The 18,276-nt window shown below is 30.7% G+C and overlaps 1 protein-coding gene and 1 long non-coding RNA gene across 5 annotated transcripts in view; both read left to right on the forward strand.

Moving 5' to 3' along the window:
* Positions 1-4,053: 4,053 nt before the first annotated feature.
* LOC138131088 (clavesin-1-like) overlaps positions 4,054-18,276 on the forward strand; it is a 41,565-nt gene continuing 27,342 nt past the window's right edge. Inside the window, exon 1 of one of the 4 annotated variants that reach the window (XM_069047856.1) lies at positions 4,054-4,298. Coding sequence is in view for 1 of the 4 variants with exons in the window: in XM_069047851.1 (XP_068903952.1) it covers positions 13,517-13,552 (36 nt within the window). In the remaining 3 variants the exon portion in view is untranslated. Of the gene's footprint in view, positions 4,299-13,399; positions 13,553-18,276 lie in introns of those variants that run through there. The other 3 variants (XM_069047852.1, XM_069047853.1, XM_069047851.1) reach the window with 3 other exon arrangements.
* LOC138131092 (uncharacterized) lies at positions 14,171-16,881 on the forward strand. The gene is made up of 2 exons (XR_011159714.1): positions 14,171-16,345; positions 16,407-16,881. It is a non-coding gene; the product is annotated as an uncharacterized lncRNA (long non-coding RNA).

The following is an 18,276-nucleotide window of genomic DNA, read 5'->3' on the forward strand; positions in this document are numbered from 1 at the left end:
TACCAGTCGGTAATAAGTTATTGCACACGTGGTAATTATTTCAATTATTTTTGTTTGATATTGTATCAATGGTTCGGAGCAAAATTATACGGAAACATTTTCGAAATGAGAGTAGAACAAAATGTCTGTTATTTCATTATACAATATGTACATTGACTATAACATAAATACGAGTATATTTTTTGAAAAATAGTTCTGTTGCATCATTGCTCAAGTGTCGTAATTACCTTGCATTAATGGGTAAAATCTGAATGAATATTTAGAGTAAAATCTAGATTCTAGAGAAATGGTCTACTTTTCATAGCCACTTGAAAAATTGGAATAAGTTCCTGTATAAAATAACTTTAAATAAGGAAATAACAACCCAAAACTTTAAAGCCTAGAAAGTGTATAAATTTTATAAGTAAATACATTTTGTGTCTTTTTATAGGTATTAATTCTTATCGAATAGGATTATGTAGGGCTCATAAACCCTATTGCTGTTGTAAAGTGAAGGCCATATAAACTTATTCGGTAAGTAACATTATTCAAAGAAGTAGTTAGACCTTATGCATGTACAGTTAATTAAGATCCACAACATAATTTGTCTGCAGGGTTTGTTTACCCATTAGATTTTATTTTTTTTAAATTTTGGATGTAGCAACTTTCTCATAATCTTTCGAGTCAAGAGGGCAATGGCTTAGGACTAGGAAGGAATCTTCCCAACGACTCGTTTCTCTTTCAACCAAGCTGTCTTTACCTTGGCACATTATTCTCACTTTCATACATCGCAAGCTGTGCACATGATATAATTTTCAGGTTTATTCGCTTGAGCATGTGGATATCGGATGGCATAAAAAATGTGTATTGCATCACAACTCAGTTAAAAACTTTTAAATTTCCAACAACAAAGTATCGATCTTAAAACCCATTACGGATATTACAGGGTTATTATAAATGTTTCTAACATTCTAGGTGGCTGTGCTCTTTACTTAGGTACGCCGCTGCGCCAACTAGATGTTAGAAGCATTTATAATAATAATAACCCTATGTATTAACAACTGCTTTTCTGGTAAAACTTGATACAACAGAGTTGTCTGGGAGAAATGGTTATAAAGGAGAGATGGACCATACAATTGTTTTTGTAGAAATAGCAAATAAATAGAGAGCTACACTTTTCCTTTCGTTTTGAAGGTATCGATGTTTGAAGGAAGTGGGGTTTTGTTTCTAAAAATAACACATTGTAAAATTCCAATAATTAACGTTTGAATAATTTCTACTGCTTATTAATAATTCTCCAAAAAGAAGTAGTGGTTTATATCACAAAGGAGGAAAATGTATCATTTCCTTCCGCGGAATATGAAGAATACATGAATGCACGAAATAATATTTTATTGCAAAGGTACACATATAAATTGTTCTACTATTTTCTACATATTTTCTAGAAAACTTTCTCATCAGAGTAAGCACATTTGCCATTACCAAGGTTGCTTTGTATTATACAGTTATTTTTTTCTTCCAGATTTTCCAGTAAAATTATAATTCAACTCTTTATGTTGCAAATTGTACGTCGAACGGATTACCTAGTTTCTAAAAGCAGGTTATTCCATGTAATTTGCATTTATAGCTTCACATGTATTCTTTTAGACTTCGGTTGGATAATAATCAATTACATTTTCACTTACATAACGGATAATGGATCTATTACGCTGCGAATGATTTCTCTTCTTTTTGAATTTTACTAATTAAATGTAGGTAATTTACAGCACTAAGTGATAAGATTAAAAAACTAAGATCATCTACCCCAAAATGTATCTTGAGTGGAAGCGAAGGTTATAACTTAAAACATAACATAACATAAAAATGGAATGGTGATTTTATTGTGAGAAATTTTCTAGAATTACTCGACAATAGATTTTACTTTTTAAATTGCTGTCAATGAAAAAAATAAAATAAAAAGACAATGTGGCAACATGTGAAGTGGCCTGTTGAAAACACAGCAGTAGATAGTTTAATACTCCATATTATTATAAATTAGGATCATTTCTTTTCGATTAAAATTTGATATTCTCAAGCTAATGTAGGTATTATTTTATTTCTCTGAATTGAATTTTCTTAATCTTAAAAAATATTTCTCTTGTTGTCTGAATTGGACTGAATTGGAATCCACGGATTCCATCCGGAATCGCTGCAGAATCATTAGAAAATCCAAGAAAATTTAAAATATTATTAATTATAATATCTTTCTTGTTGAATTAAAAATGTATGGGATCATCTGAAATTTTCACTATTTTTAATAGTTAAATAGTCGTTCTTGAATATCATAAAAACCGGTAATATTTTCATTGTTTTACAAAAATTGTTCTTTATTTAAATGGAGAATATGCAGTCAAAGAATGTTATTACATTGCCATTGCCAACTCATAAATTAGGTATATTTCAGAGCAAAAACAAACAGATAATAACAATGTGAAAAACCAACTATTTCATCCCTTACGAGACTTCTTCTTTGTCGCTTGCTTGGCCTTGTCAGATTTTAGATTAAGACTAATTTTTCGTAATACATAATTCCCATTCTTCTTCTTCTTCTTCTTAAACATTATACTAAAATTTTTCATCCTTCATTTTATAATGAACTGTAGATATACCCTTCTCAAATTTATGGTTATCTAGTTATCCATTTATATACAGGCTCTTTCCTAAAAAACGCCGCCAGCCATATCTCCGTTAATCACTTTAAAAACACTATAAGCACAACATAGATTTTTTTTCAAAAAGTCATTCAAGGTCAAATAGCTTGGTATATTTTTTAATTCCGATTTTGAAAGAGATTATTTTTCCGAATCCAACGATGTGCCTCATGTTAGAATGCATTTAATAGTAATCGCGAAAGTAAATAAACAAAATAGCATTATTGGAAATTTTTTCTTCGAAAAAAATCAGATATACTATGAAAAAAAAAAAAATGAACATAATATGTTGCTAAATTTCCCGCGATGTCTCAGTATCTTCTATTACAAACTGGTAAAACTGACAACAGTGCACTAGTCATTGACGCTATTTATAACCTCAAACTTAAAAAAACATAACCTAATTCAACCGACAACTTTAATACCAAATTAAATGCAAAATTTCCATGGCCTCCCATTATGTCAAAACAACGTGAATGCATCTTAGAGTGAACCTATTAACGACTAGGTTGTAGGTTCGAATCCTGATTAAAAAAAACTTTATTCAAAATTACACATTGTTTTCTTTTGTTAAATGAAAAAACCTGGCAGAGAATTAGATGTTGAAATATTTTTTAAAGAAGAATGAGAGAAGATTATCGAGACCACCGGGATGAAGTTGATAGGTTTGATATTTGATATTAAATTTTAATTGGGGTTGCATTTCAGAATATCAGGAATTAACAGAAAAGTTCATTAAATACTTTTATAATGTATTTCAAGAGAACAAGCACTATCAGAAAATTTAATAGCAGATTTTACAGATCAAGTTGACTGGGAGGAAACTTCAGAACATCAAAAATTATCAGAAAACTAATAACATTGTAGAAACATATTTTTATCTGTTTGTATCTATTGAATCATTAAAAGGAAACACAGTGTTGTAATTTTTTATAGTTCAGTAATTATCGTCGTTCCTTGACCACCACACAAAGTAGTCTTAATGAGCTATATTGAAAATTGCATAATTGCGACCTTAACAGCATTAATATTTTAATGACAAAATTTTTATATCGTTGTGAAACAAAAAATAAATTGTGGAATATGGATGTCACAGACATACACTTTTTGAATTGTGTACATTAATTTGTGGGAATAATTGGGGGCTTCAACTCAGCGTTGAAATCACCTTTGTGTCATTTAACTACACCTGTATCGTCGAACAGATAAACAATTTTATTTAAATAAATCTATACTGGACGACACAAACAATTATGTTAGAAAACAACATTTGTCGTCAGTAATGAAATACAACGACCTTCCTTTTCCCTATTACGTCTTCCATCACGGTGTGAGTCTGAACAGAAAAAGTTTCAGTTAATTTGAAGCGACTGTTTACTATTCACGATTGAATTAATTGTTAGGCCATGCGAACAGTGAAGGTTTGACATCGCAGAGCATGGTTTACTCAGCAAGAATAAACGCACTTTAATGCATGTTGCACCAGTGGTGAACGTCCAGTGTGTTGAGCAACAACCTTAAAACAACATAACAACATCAAACTTGTGGTTTCTTCATACACGAATATGCACTCGCTGTGAGACAAGTACCCAAGTGAAGTGAATTTATTAAGAAAATAACAAACAATATGTAAGTTAATTCTTCATTTTCACATTTGTCCTTTGTTTGCCTTAACATGAGCAGGTGACCACTCACTCACACAACTTATTTATTGCTCCGTTTTAACAAATTTTGGAAATTTTCCCACGACATTGTTTTTACGTTTTCATGTCATTGCTTTGTCAATTTACCTATATTCCAAGCGTAACTGTTGTTTCCGGTTCCTGACAAATTATTGTTATGCAGTCGAACAAAGAACTCAGTAGTTTTGGTTCAGTTTAATTTTTTATCCGCTCACAGTGTCAGCCTGTATGTATAATTTTCAATTTTCTATTATTTTTTTAAATCGATGTTATAGTGTTATTTTTTAACTGTCGGCTAAAAATGTATTATCCTGATTAAAGCCAATCAATTTCAACAGCTGTTATTATTTATATTTAGTTATAGCATTAAATAATGCAATTATTGCAATTAAAGACCGCTAGATTCTACATATAATAATGATAATATTAGTAATTTGTCACCGTTTAAAATAATTTTTATTCAAAGAAACGAACAATAATTGTAGGAAGAAATAACTGCTATTATGTTTCATAGATAAAAGTACAGAAATCTAGTAAGTACTGATATAACATAATAAATAATAAATGTCAAAAAAGGATTAAATGTAGAAAAATGTAAATTAAATTTGACGTGTATAGGAAGTAGCGTAATAACTTTTGTAAGTCATATTTATGGTTTTTAAACGGGCAACGACTCTTGTCTAGTAAGAATTTTTGCTAAAAAAATATATCATATGGTAGAAACTTCTTGGTACGCACTGTAGAAGTCGTTGGTACCTACTACTTTTAGTTTACTGGTCATTTAAATTACATTACTCTGCTTTTATTATAAAATGTTTTTTTATGAATAAATTGTCGATTGATTACTGGTTACGAAATATTCAATTTCTTAGCATTAACGACCAAATGATAGTTGATGACGGTGAGGTAATAATTTTAATGACGCAAAAATATAATTGCAGTTTAAATAACGCAGGAAATAAATATCTGAACTGATGGCACTCCTATTAAGTCAGATAATGTTAAATTATTGTACCGTGTCAGCAACAATTATTACTGTTTGAGTTGGCAATAAAAAAATTTACTTGAACTGGCAAGACTGGGAATTATAATTATTACCGTTTGTTTTATTGTCATTATTGACAGCTGACATAAATTTCATATTTAAACGTCTTGGTTTTGTAACTTTTTATTGATAATTGGAGTCATTTGGAGCAGCACTTTTAAATTAAATGCCTTTTCTTCGGTCTACCTTATTTGTTTTTAAAAACGCCTCATTTTTCGATAAATAGTTGCTTCGCATCACACATAACCTAACAAACAGTGTGTCCAACGTTAAAAAAATAAATCATGGCCTCCCATTATGTCAAAATAACGTGAACGGTGTAGAACATCCCTTTGTCGTAAAATACTTAAAAAATACTTGTTCCTGCCCTGTTTATTTGTCTCGCAACCAGATACACTGGGTGCCCCAAAATTCGCGGAACAACTCAATGAGGCAATGTCAATTCATGTTAGAAAATAACGAGAAAAATAATTAAAAAATTCTATACCTCTTAGATTTGAAGATATGGGGGCCCAAAAGGTGCAGCTTTGATCTCATTTATTTTAAATAATAAAAAAGGTTTGGACTATTTGTCGTTTACTAGCCAGTGGCCTAATAATTTTAAACGATTGTGATCAGGTTTGCAATTATTTTCTTCATTATTTCCAGCATTTCCAAGTAGTAATTTTATGTTCATTTTACCTCAAACAGCGTACGGCAACACGGCTTTGATTTTTCCCTCTCATTTCCATAGATACAACAAAAATGAAATATTTGCAGACTATTGGGATGCATAGAATGTTTTTAAATGTTGCCACATTTAGTGTAAAGAATAGGTCGATATCTTCTACAAAAAAGAAGATTGATTTTTTTAAACATTTTTACCTGACCTCGTAATGACTACTTAACAACGTACTACTACGTTGTTCCGCGAATTTTGGGGCACCCAGTAGATTAATTCTATAAAACCGTCTAAGTGTTTAGATCAGACTTTTTTTTTCAGTGGAATGAAAAAATTGTAAACAATTTTTTTATTGAAAATTAGGTTTTGCAAGCATGATTATTTTTTGAGGATCTGTCAGAACACAGACTCTTTCATATTCTTAATCATTTTCATTTTATTCTTAATATAACTTTCTTGAACATGGATGATTTGTTTCTTGCATTTACAACATACTCGTATGTATATTAAAGTTTCCGTCCAAATTTTGTTCGTTCACATTTCTTCATTAGTTACTTCATTTACAAGTCTTGGGAACGACATGTTCATTGTCTTAACTTTTAAATGATATATTTCATAAGAGCTTGATGTCAGGGTATTTAGAGTTTTCATACATTGTAGATCTAATATGGCACTCAGAAGATATGAACACGCTCAGTAGTAAGAAATATTGGCATGAAAATGATGAAATGATTCTGTATGGTCATTTGTGAGGTGTCTTTAATTCTATATTTGCAATTACCACTTCCGCAACTATCAAGTAATCGAATACGTTGACTTTTTGCCGTGGTGATAGCGTATTTAATATTTTGTCATTTCTTTTCTTAAACCGCAAAGTGGTTAAGAAAAATGTCTTGCATACTTCAGTAGCTTCTCCACAATTTGAAAACATTGATAATAACCAGTGGGTGTTAAATGAAGGAAGTAAAGTGTAGAGTTCGTACTGTAGCTGGTACAATTTTCGGTCTGTTGTTGGCGAGATTTTTTTTGCATGCCTGCATCTAATGTTGCTACAAACTTCTTCAATGTAATTCGAGGACTGACCTCTACTATGGTCATCAAAACGTCATTATCAAGAAGTTCGTTACGACCTCGATTTTCTTGTTCCTCCAGGCTTTCAAGTCCATTCCAATAATTTGAAATTATTTTAATCTTTGTTGCTGTTTCAGCAGCAGTTTGTCTTCGCTTGAGTTTATAAAGAAAAATGAAAACTCACAAAGTGCCAAACATCGTGTCATGCCAATAACTAAAAATTATTCACTAGATTTCAAATTTGAATAAAGGACGTGTATTAGATAAATAACGTAAGCTGATACGTCTTTGAATTCATTGTGATTTGGTATGCGGAACAAGCAGGGTTAAGTCATATATGCATTAATGACTGATAAATGTCAATTGGGAGATTTAAGAAAGAATAATCATAGATAAAATAATAATGGTTTCAGTTCAGTGAACTTTTCATGGTAATAGGTACAAAATGAGAAAAAGTCCAAGACAACTGCCACTTAAACTTATCAAAATATTCCATTAAATAAAAATTTAGACTTAAAGACTGTAATTAAGTGGACTTTTACAGTATAGGAAGTGTAAAGTGCTTGCATGGCTGCCTCACCACATTCGTTGCATTAATGAAAAATAACTTGAAAGTACATAGAAGGAGGCTGATTTGTTGATTATTACACTAATTTAAAATAAAAAGCAACTTGTAAAAGCTTACTTTGTCAAAGAAATCAACGGATGTTTAACACATTAATTTCTGAGTCTTAGTTGCTACACTCTTTCAAGGTTACTTTTGATGATTTCAATAATCACGCTATACGGTGCCATCAACAATTACTTAGATAAGGGGCGGCTATGACTTTGTTAGTGTCCGATTTTTCGTATCTTTGCTAAATAACTCAGCTAATAAACGTCAAACAACTGTCACTGTGAATCAAATTTTAACGCAAAAATGGTTTGTACTTCAGAACATCAAAGATTAGCCTTACTTACGCAATGTTGTTTTTAATAACGAAGAATGGACATACAGCGCTGTTGCCTGTTTAACCGAGTTTCGGCAAAAATTTCCAAATTTAAATTGAAACGGCTATATGCAACCAGAAATACTTCAACCTCTTTTAACGCCTTCTTTGATCTAACTTATTGTTGATCGCATGGCATATTTTTCGACAAAGAAATTCTAATGATGTTATTTTGTGGTGGAAAATTTTCTCCTTACGTAATTTGTTTATTATAATAAGTATTGTAATCTATTGCCAGCCTTTTACTTTGTGGGTTGAGACGTTCTCTATTCTTGTAAATTTTTCCACAGAATCTGCACTGTTAAGCCTTAGGGTATGTAGTGATTTCCACGACATGCATGAAACTTTAAATTTATTACTACCAAATACCGTGACTAATTTTAAAAGAACTTTAAAAATATGTTTCGTGCCAATCCAAAAAAAAAATCTTTGAATAAATCAAATTCAGCAAATTTTTTTTCATAACAAACTTTGTGCAACTCTGTTAAATGCAGTATCAATAATGTATTGATAGGAATACTCCAGTGATTAAAGTTAAATTTTCAAATACGAACAGATTGTATTTGTTTAGGAAATGTTTTATTATGTTAGATATTTAGGAAGTGAAGGTAGTTCACGTAAAAAGTTACCATCGCCAGTTATTTTCCGCGACAAATAATGAGGACTATAAATGATTACTATTGAATGACATCACTAGGAAAGTCTATAAAATGGTAAAAATAACATATTGCCCTCCTGTTTCTTTGACAAAATTATTGAACTCTCAAATTACACATTGCCTCTGGTGAAGTTGAATTCACTGATTGTCTTTGTGTATAACAATAATTTTTCGCGCAATCGTGTTGTTATAGCTACTTACAATTGTTGTTGACACAATCTGAAAGTTGAACTTAATAACAACCCTAATGCTGTCAGTAAATAACGACACCGATACCTACTGAGGTAAGTCATTAATGACATTAATGACATTAATATTCCTGTTAAAAAATTACTTCGAAGCCATTTTTTTTTTGTATAAGCGATTGTGCGAAAAACGTTATGGGATATACGGTTAGTAAGTGCCATAACAGAATCTCGAAAGTTGAAAACTCTTTCTCGATTCTGTTATAATGCACTTCCTAATCTTATATCCCAATATACTAAATATATCACTAACTTAAAATTAAGCACGTATTATAATAAATGAAATTTGACCTAATGTGAATTGGAAATTTAATTTGTCAATTTATGTCAATTTGTGTCTGTTTGACAGTAGTATTTGTATTTGCATAACTGACATTTCTGACACATAAGTGTAGTTTTTTAACTTAAATTCTAAAAGACCGTTTCAAACTATAAAAATTTAATAAAATTTGACAGAACTTTTTCTGACAGTTCCCGTTTTTTTGGAGCCAACCGTAAGAAATTGTTACAAATAAAATTCTGAATAAAAATAGTGATAACAATAATTATTAGAACAATAAATTATTTTTGTGGTGAGGAAAATTATTGGAAGATAATTGAGTAAAAATACACCTAGCTACGCTTGCATAAGTTTAAAAAAACTTTCTCTTTATTCTGAATATTTTATGTAGGTATATTTGTAATTTACCCTTAATTATCATCATTTTTTTATTGTTCGAGATATCTTTTATGAGTAAAATAAATGACGAAAAGTTAAAACGCCTATTTTTAGCAAATGTAAACAGTAAGTTATGTAAGTTACTTTCACTGCACGCATGGTCAATGGCCAGTAGTCCTCGTACAAATTGTTAAACTTGAACTTAACACTCATTTTTTGTGTTAGATATCTAAATTTCGTAAGTTACATCAAAACTTTATTGTTTTTCAAAACTCCTAAAAGGTAAAAGTACGTCTCGTCAGTAATAATATCCCTAACAGGCTTTTATCTCAAACCATTTGAGAATTCCTGATAAATAATTCAATAATTTTTTTTTTGATATACAAACTGATTCACATAACTTTCCGACCCTGACAAATTTTAAATGCAGCCAGTAATACGTTTTTCATTCATAACTTGATTCAAAAACATGAATAATTTTAAACTTCTGTATGATTTGAACATCCCTCACAAAAGTCTCAATTATAAAAATCTTAAAATGGCAGTAATTGACTATAATTTTTTTACTTAAGAAACTGACACTAACCGTATATGTATATAGTCATTGGAACACGTTTCAATTAACAAAAAATATTTCAGAATTAAACAAAAAAGAATTGTTAAGTGATTGCCAATAATGCCAGGAGTGTCCAGATTTCATAGGAAATAAAGATATCAAGTCATAACTGAATAACGTATTACCGGCTGGATTTAAATTTCGTTAGGATCGGAAAGTTCTGTGAATCAGTTTGTAAAGGTGTCCCAAAAGTATCCACAATCAAGGTCAAAATTTATAAAAGTAAACGAGCTTTTTTCATACCAAAAAAATTATATGGATGTACAACTCATCGCTTTGAACAGTTTGAGATAAAACAAAAATGAAAGAAGTATTGTCAGGGGGGTTTAAAATCATTAATTAAATCTTCACTTCAACAATTAAGACTAGACGGCAAATAGCCCATGCTAGGTGCATTAAGGTTACAATGACGGATTGTTACTCCATGGTTACTAAAATAACAAAAAATATTACTGAAGCTCATCAAAATGGTTGGCTAGGTATTCAATAATATGGTGCATTCAATTAAATTTATCCTCAAAGTTGGTGTTGAAGAGTCGATTGTGAACGCATCACTCGTGTAAAAATGTAAAATTTAGACAGCTGACCCGTGATCCGTAATCCGTAGTGCGTTCACAATCCACTCTTCAACGCCAACTTTGAGGATAAATTTAAATGAACGCACGATACAATCATATTAGATATTTCTAGGTAGAAGTAATTCTCAGGTTACAGCGTCTTTTTTATATTTTAAAATTGCCTATATTTCCTAACTTTCAAGGAAATGTGGTACTTTTGGTACACGCAATACATATGTAAAGAGTGATAGAGCTATACTCAAAATGAAACAGCTTATACTCGTATTATATTAATTAAGTAGTTTTTCAAGGTTTTTCAAAAAAGTAATAAGCTGCATTTGCAATGGAAATGTGTGTCTTAAGAGGAGCAACAAAAATCCATTTTATAGACTAAACCTGTTACGAATTTCTGTTGATTGTTGTTTGTGCAAAGCAATTTCAATGATTAAATTCTTTTGTATACATTGCCAAAAATTCTTTGTTTCATTCACATAGATAACAACAAAATGTTATTTTCATGATGATTTTCATTTCGATTGCTGACTGACAAATTTCTTGTTTTTCATGTCAATAACCTCTTAAACTGCGCAAATACACAATAAAACTATACGAAGATAAGTGTCAGAGTCGATTTCGATTTCACTACTTAAATTCGATAAAAAATATGCTGTACAAGGTTGAATGAGGCCACGTTGCAGTGCCCGACTATAATTTAGGTAAAAGTGCATAACACCCCAGGGTACAACCAAATCACCACTACTTTTTTCTATTGAGTTGTTCTATTGGTAAAACGGACATAAAAGTACCTCTTGGAAATGCTGGAAGTATGTGATGAAGAAAATAATTGCAAATATGGTGATCACAATCGTTCAGAATAATTATGCCACTGGCTAGTAAAAGACAAATAGTAAAAATCTTTTTTAATATTTAAAATAAATCAGATCAAAGTTGCACCTTTTGAGCCCCCATATCTTTAAATCGAAGAGGTATAGAATTTTTTAATTATTTTTGTCATTATTTTCTAACATGAGTTGACATTGCCCCATCGAGTTGTTCCGCGAATTTTGAAGCACCCAGTATAGTTAATTTCGCATATACATTCACCTCTTATTATTGTTAGTAAGGAAAGGTGTTGCCGTAAAAAAGTGAAACTTTGTAAGTTTAAGAGAATTTTATCCATTTACTTCCAGTACTATTCCATATTCTCTACATAAAAATAAGCTACTATCGCTATCATTCCTAATTTAAAAATGAGTATTAGTTATAAATCTACATAAAACTGCCACAGTATCCATAATATAATGTATGTGTAATGAGAAAACATTCTTTGATAATAGTTGTTAATGAAAGAACTAGAGTAAACTTTTTATCGTAGGTATCGCAGGCCTTGGTTCAACTTCAATTAATTTAATGATAAACTTTTTCATCGTCTCTTAAACAACCTAGAGGTCAACCTTTTCAAGTTGTTTCTTTATTATTTTTGTACATATCTAGTAATCCAATTTGATCTTTTACCCATTATTGTATTTTACGATAATTCGATAAAATCTAAAATCTTCTGTAGACTGAAGTATTTAGTGGATCTAAAGTATTTTTTATCATAACCAGTATAAACGATTAGATTTGTCAGAGGTGTAGAATGCATCAGTTCAAAAAATGCTTCAATTTGTAAAAGAAAAGTTTGGCACATATTCCATCATTACTTCTTCAAGTTACTCTTGTTTGTCTGCATCTTAAAACTTGCTTTAGTATTTCAGATTACTTTTTTTACTTTCATTCTTTAATGAAGCCTCGAGTAACACCATATTTGGAAGGTGGTTTACAGTAAAAAAATCACTTGAATGCTCTTTGGCTTTAAAAATTAACGAAGATATCTACTGTTCAATAACAACTGAATAGAAGAAACTTATTTATTCTAGTTTAAATTAGAAGAAACAACCTATTTATACATATGTTGTTTAATAAACGTAGCAAATATTAATATTCTTAAGTAATATTTTGAACATAGAATGGTATCGGGTGTTTTTTTAATTTCACCTCATAGTAGGCGTTGAGGAGTCGCACAATATAGGTTACGGATCACGGCTCAGCTGTTTAAATCTTACGTTTTACACAAGTGGTGCGTTCACAATCGACTCTTCAACGCCTACAACGAGGTGAAATTTAAAAAAACACCCGATATATAATTTTCGCTGAACCAATTTTATTTCTCATTAATCATTATCATTATTGAACAAACTAATGCATCTGATGTAACGACACTGATTTGCTTTGATGTCTTCAGAAAAAAGTTATTTTGTTAGTGTCTGGGCATCAAAAACATGAACAGCTTTTCGTATATAAACAAGATCCAGTTCGTTGGAGCGAATCCACTGCACCTTAAATGATGAAGGTTATTCTTCTCTTCTACAACATTCAGTCACGAGTACCTGTAACAAAACAAAATTAAAATGTTTCTGATAAAATTTGATGTTTTTGATATTATGAATTAGGTCGATTCGTAAATTTGAGATAAGGAAAAGTCCAAATAAATATGAAAAAAAAATCTTTTTTTAAATAAAAATTTCCACTTTGAAAGAGTGGTCATGAACCTTAGAAAAACCAAGTTGTGTCAAGGAATGTACAAAACATATGAAACGGACTGTCCGACTGATGTCAGTAGTGGATGAGCCAGTCCAGAGAGGTGTTCAGTGTTGCCAAGGTGAGACATAATTACATAATTATTATCATTTTTGTGGAATTGCTTCTATTGTAATAATTTATGTTCTCGAATACTTCATGTTTGGTACTTCACGTTATTATTGAGGTCTAAATTGTCGTAGGACGTTAACACTGACATTTTTTTCTAAGCACATGTAAAACAAGTTTTAAATCAGGCACATTTTTCAAATCTCTGCTATGTGTAACGTCAGGCTTGTTCCGTAATTCAACTTTGAGATGTAAACTATCATTGCTATGTACATGTTATGTAGGTACATAATAATAAATTTCTTGGAATTAAACCTTCTTTGTTATTTTTCAAAATTAACAAACAAACTCGGGAGATTCTCTTACAAAAATATATTTTTTGTTGTTTTCTGTATATTGACATACACCGTTTTTAAGGTCTCATTGCTCTATATTAGATTTTAATTCTACAAAATATTTGTAATTTTTCAGATTTTGAATTTTTTTTTCTTCACATTGCCCTTTTCTTAAAACGTCTCGTTCAAAGAGCTGTTCTTTAAATTATTAATTGCAACTTAGTTAATTAGAATGCATCTATTTTTCAGTAAATTCTAAACAAAACTCAGTGAGGTTAAAACTTATTGGAATAAAAACAAAACAGCCTACAATTTAAGCAAAAATGCAAATCTCGGTCTTAAAACTATTTAAAAAATAATCTAAAATACTTTATATAGTTTTATTTAAAAAATTTGGACAATTGTTCAAAGCATTAATTTTCGTATGATTTTTTTTAATAAAATATCTTTTTCTATTTTGCGTTTATAACAGAGCTGTTACGATACCAAAAACAGTATCGTAACAGCTGGAAGCGGTTCTATAATAGCGATAGTACACTTGATTTCAAAAAAATAGCGTACTATCGCGGCCAAAATACTTTGGTCGTCACTTTTTGACACTTCAAATGTAAATAAAGTATTAATGTCAATATACATGACAATTTCAAATTATTCTTGTCAAAAATATGGCATCTTCAGTTTTTGATAAATATTGAATCATCTTACTTGCTTCTGAAGGTTGTCTAAACCGCGACCATGTTGACCTTTTGCTTTTGAAACCTGCCTCCGCAGCTGGGATTTACCCCACCCGTATGACACTGATGGATTAAAATAATTTTGACAACAGTAAAAAATAAGGTTAAACATCCTAAAGCTTGCTTTACAATTGAATACCATTTATGTCACACCAAAGTATTTTGGCCGCGATAGTACACCTAATACTTAAGCCGTTCACGATTGTTTTAAATACGCAGCAGACCAAGATATTTTTTGTTAGATTGGCGTTAGGTCCTGTCATATGACGTTTCGTTCTTAAATATTCGCATTGTTGTCAATTTCGTCATTAATTTAGTTAATAATAATTTACCCAGAACTGCCCTACAAATATGTATGTTTCATTTCAATTAAAATTTTACGATTATTGTTTGTAATGCGTCAATTGTTTAAAAAATGTAATAACCTGGGAGCAGTGTTGGGTTGAATTATAACCTAAAATATATTTATTATGACAAATCACAATACTGCCAACTAAAATGTCAGATTTTCATAGATAGTCCGAATTTGAAACAATCGTGAATGGTATATATAGTCCATTCAAAAATCAAAAAACCACCAACGTCGCATTTTCCTCGATAATTTCTATCGGCAACGCTGTCTAGTGTAAAATTTGGTGAGAATTGTAATTTTAAGGTTAAGTACATATTTATTAAGTGTCTTGTTTTACTGGGCATGTTTAAGCAAAAATAATACAAATTAATAAATAACTGAATCGTACTGAGCAATAATAAAACAATTTGAACGAGATTGAAAGCAATTGAATTTTATTTTGAATCAAATGTCATAATTTTTAGTTACAAACATTGCAAGAAAAAATAACTACCTAGGGTTTTTTCAATTTTACCAACCTAAAGCAACAGGTGGTGGTTTTTTGATTTTTCAATGGACTTTACATATTTTCTCATGTAACGTTAGTTTTGTTTCCATGGTTACATTAAAGTGACAAAAACCCGAATCATCACTAAACTAGAAGAAAGGTAACGTGTTGCCTAGAAACAGTTTATAGCGGGCCATTTGCATTAGGAAAATATTACAAAAATCGCTCTCAGCACTTGACGCTGTTTTTTTGAAATCAAGTATACAATTTACGGTTATCATGTTGGTAGTGCCAGACTCCTCTAAAGTCTAATGGATTCTGGCAGCGTTAACCATTCCACGCGAATATCCCAAAGTCGACAAGTGTTCCAATTGTTTTTTGCCAACCATCATAAAATTCACCAGAATTTTTAAATTCTTACGTTTGATAAAAACGTCTCAAAAGTTGTAAAATAGAAAAAAATTATTCATTCATGCTTCGCAACTCGTTTTATAAACTTGGCCTCATGAAATAAACACTTCCTTATGAAACTCGTTTTTTAATATACAGCGTGACTTCGAAGGTTGTACAGATATTTTAAGCTGAATGAGGCAAAATAACCCAACTTGCCTTATACAAATGATAATGGTTTACAAGAAAATCAATGAAATCACTTTGTTTGGGAAACGCTGAAAATTTTCAAATTTGGCGGGCAGTTTTGACCAACGACCAACCTATAACCATAACCTAAAATGTCAAGTTTTTCTGTCGTTTAAGGTTATATTCGGTTTTTATCGTTACAGTTTTTTGAGTGAATTTTGGATAAAATTTGTAAAGTGATGATAAAATAGTGCCTGCAACTTATTCAGAAAACAACAAACAACAAAGGCTTAAACAACAAAGTGAAAAGGCTGTAATTGTGAGTAAAAGTATAAAATGAAACATCGAAGATGTTGCGCAAAATGCCTGCCTTTGTTTAGAATGCAAGCTTCAGCACGGCGTGTCCAAGAAAGCCACATTCGATTTAGAATGCCTCTGATATCTTCACGAATTTCCTGAGGGGCCTTTTGAACGTAATGAAGCGGAGGTAAAACATAGGGATCTACAAAATAATTTTCAACAATCCCAACCCACACGTTAATGAAAGTGACGCTCTTGGATTTCGTGAGGCAGGAGTCTTCTTCTGCAACTAAAATGCGATCTTCTCGAAACGCCCGAAATCGCGAAGATCCTATGCAATGTTTACAAAAGTTCCTGTATTGCGAAATATCCTTTGAAGCAACTTTTCACCGTAGATTTTCCGTGCTAGCACTGCTAGTTCTGAATGTTCGCCACAGATCAAAGACCATATCGGTTTTCTCCAGGTTGGTGAAAGACATTTGTGATTTAAATTGAGGTTAAGATTGATTTTCTTGTCAAAATGACTTTATTTTGAATTAAATGACAACAAAGAAAGTCTGCTACGATTTATTTTTGACCCATTTTTCTATAAAATTCAGTGGCTCCCAAATTTTTTTTGAAAAACTTTGAGCCCCTTTTTCTCGAAAAATATCAACATTCGTATAAGGCACCATTGGCTCAATCGTTACCTTTTGTGGGTTTCTATCACAGGTTAAAATATCTGCACAACCATCAAAGTCACTCTGTACTATTTTAAACTAGGTACAGTCGCGATCAATAAATTTTGGACACTAATGTCATCATCCTGTCATACATTCTAAAACGACTTTTATGTATTAATAACCTTAATTTTGATTGTTGTGTCAATTTTGAGACTGCGAGTGTCAGTTTTAGCGACAAAACATTCAAAAAGTTTTAAAAATTAGACAAATGGAAAAGAACGAGGTTTTAATTAATAAAAAATAGAAAATAAATAAATAAAAACTATCAACTTAATATTTTGTCATCGCTCATGTTGACAAATTGTAGATAAATTTGACAACAATTTCATCATTCATGCGTGACAATTTCAATAAAGCATGATTTAGAATTTAGAGTTTGTATATGTCAGAAAAATGATGTCCAAAATTTAATGATCGCAATAGTACTTCAAGTGAGCACTTGCAGAAAGCAAGTACTTATTACTTGGTCACAATAATTAAAAAGAGATTTGCAGTAAAACTCTTTATAAATGAACTCAACGTCTTAAAACAAAAACCAAATGATTGGGATTACTAAAAAGTACTTCTAGTATACTTTAATTATTTGAAATAGTACAATGTAATAGTACATTAAATACCATAAAATAACTCTAATAACACCCACATTACGATAGTTATATAGGTTTTTGTGCAGTTGCTGGTCTACAATTTTATTTGGCAAGTAAATAAGTGAGTAAATTGTTTCAACATGACAACATAATTAGTTACAAAAAAAGCTACAAAGAACTCTCGGATTTGGTGGAAGTGTGTTATTGCATTAAAGAAGAACAAAGATTGCAGTAAAAAATTTCTTAAATTATTTATGTAAAATGATCAGAGATCAAAGTGTTAGGAAAATTCAATCTATTATTATTAACTAATTGAACTTTTTTGAATTAAAAAACAGTGTCGTTATTACTATTTCTTTTTAAATATGTAATATCTTGTGCCTGGGAAACGGTTAATTCTTTAGGTCATTGTATAGCGTATATGCTATTCTGTTATGGTTATTTCAAAACTTTAATGAGATATTTCAATGAGAATTCACTACTTAGTTAATTTTCCATTATTCAGTTGTACCTAACAGTCAATTACAAACAATGGGCTGTATGATTTCCCTTTCATTAAAGTTAAAGAACGTCGTTAAATTGTTTTGTCTCTGTCTAACCTAGTGCTTGGCATATACTCTCACTTTGTCTAATCAATTATT

Source organism: Tenebrio molitor, chromosome 5, assembly GCF_963966145.1.
Source record: "Tenebrio molitor chromosome 5, icTenMoli1.1, whole genome shotgun sequence".
Classification (NCBI taxonomy): domain Eukaryota; kingdom Metazoa; phylum Arthropoda; class Insecta; order Coleoptera; family Tenebrionidae; genus Tenebrio; species Tenebrio molitor.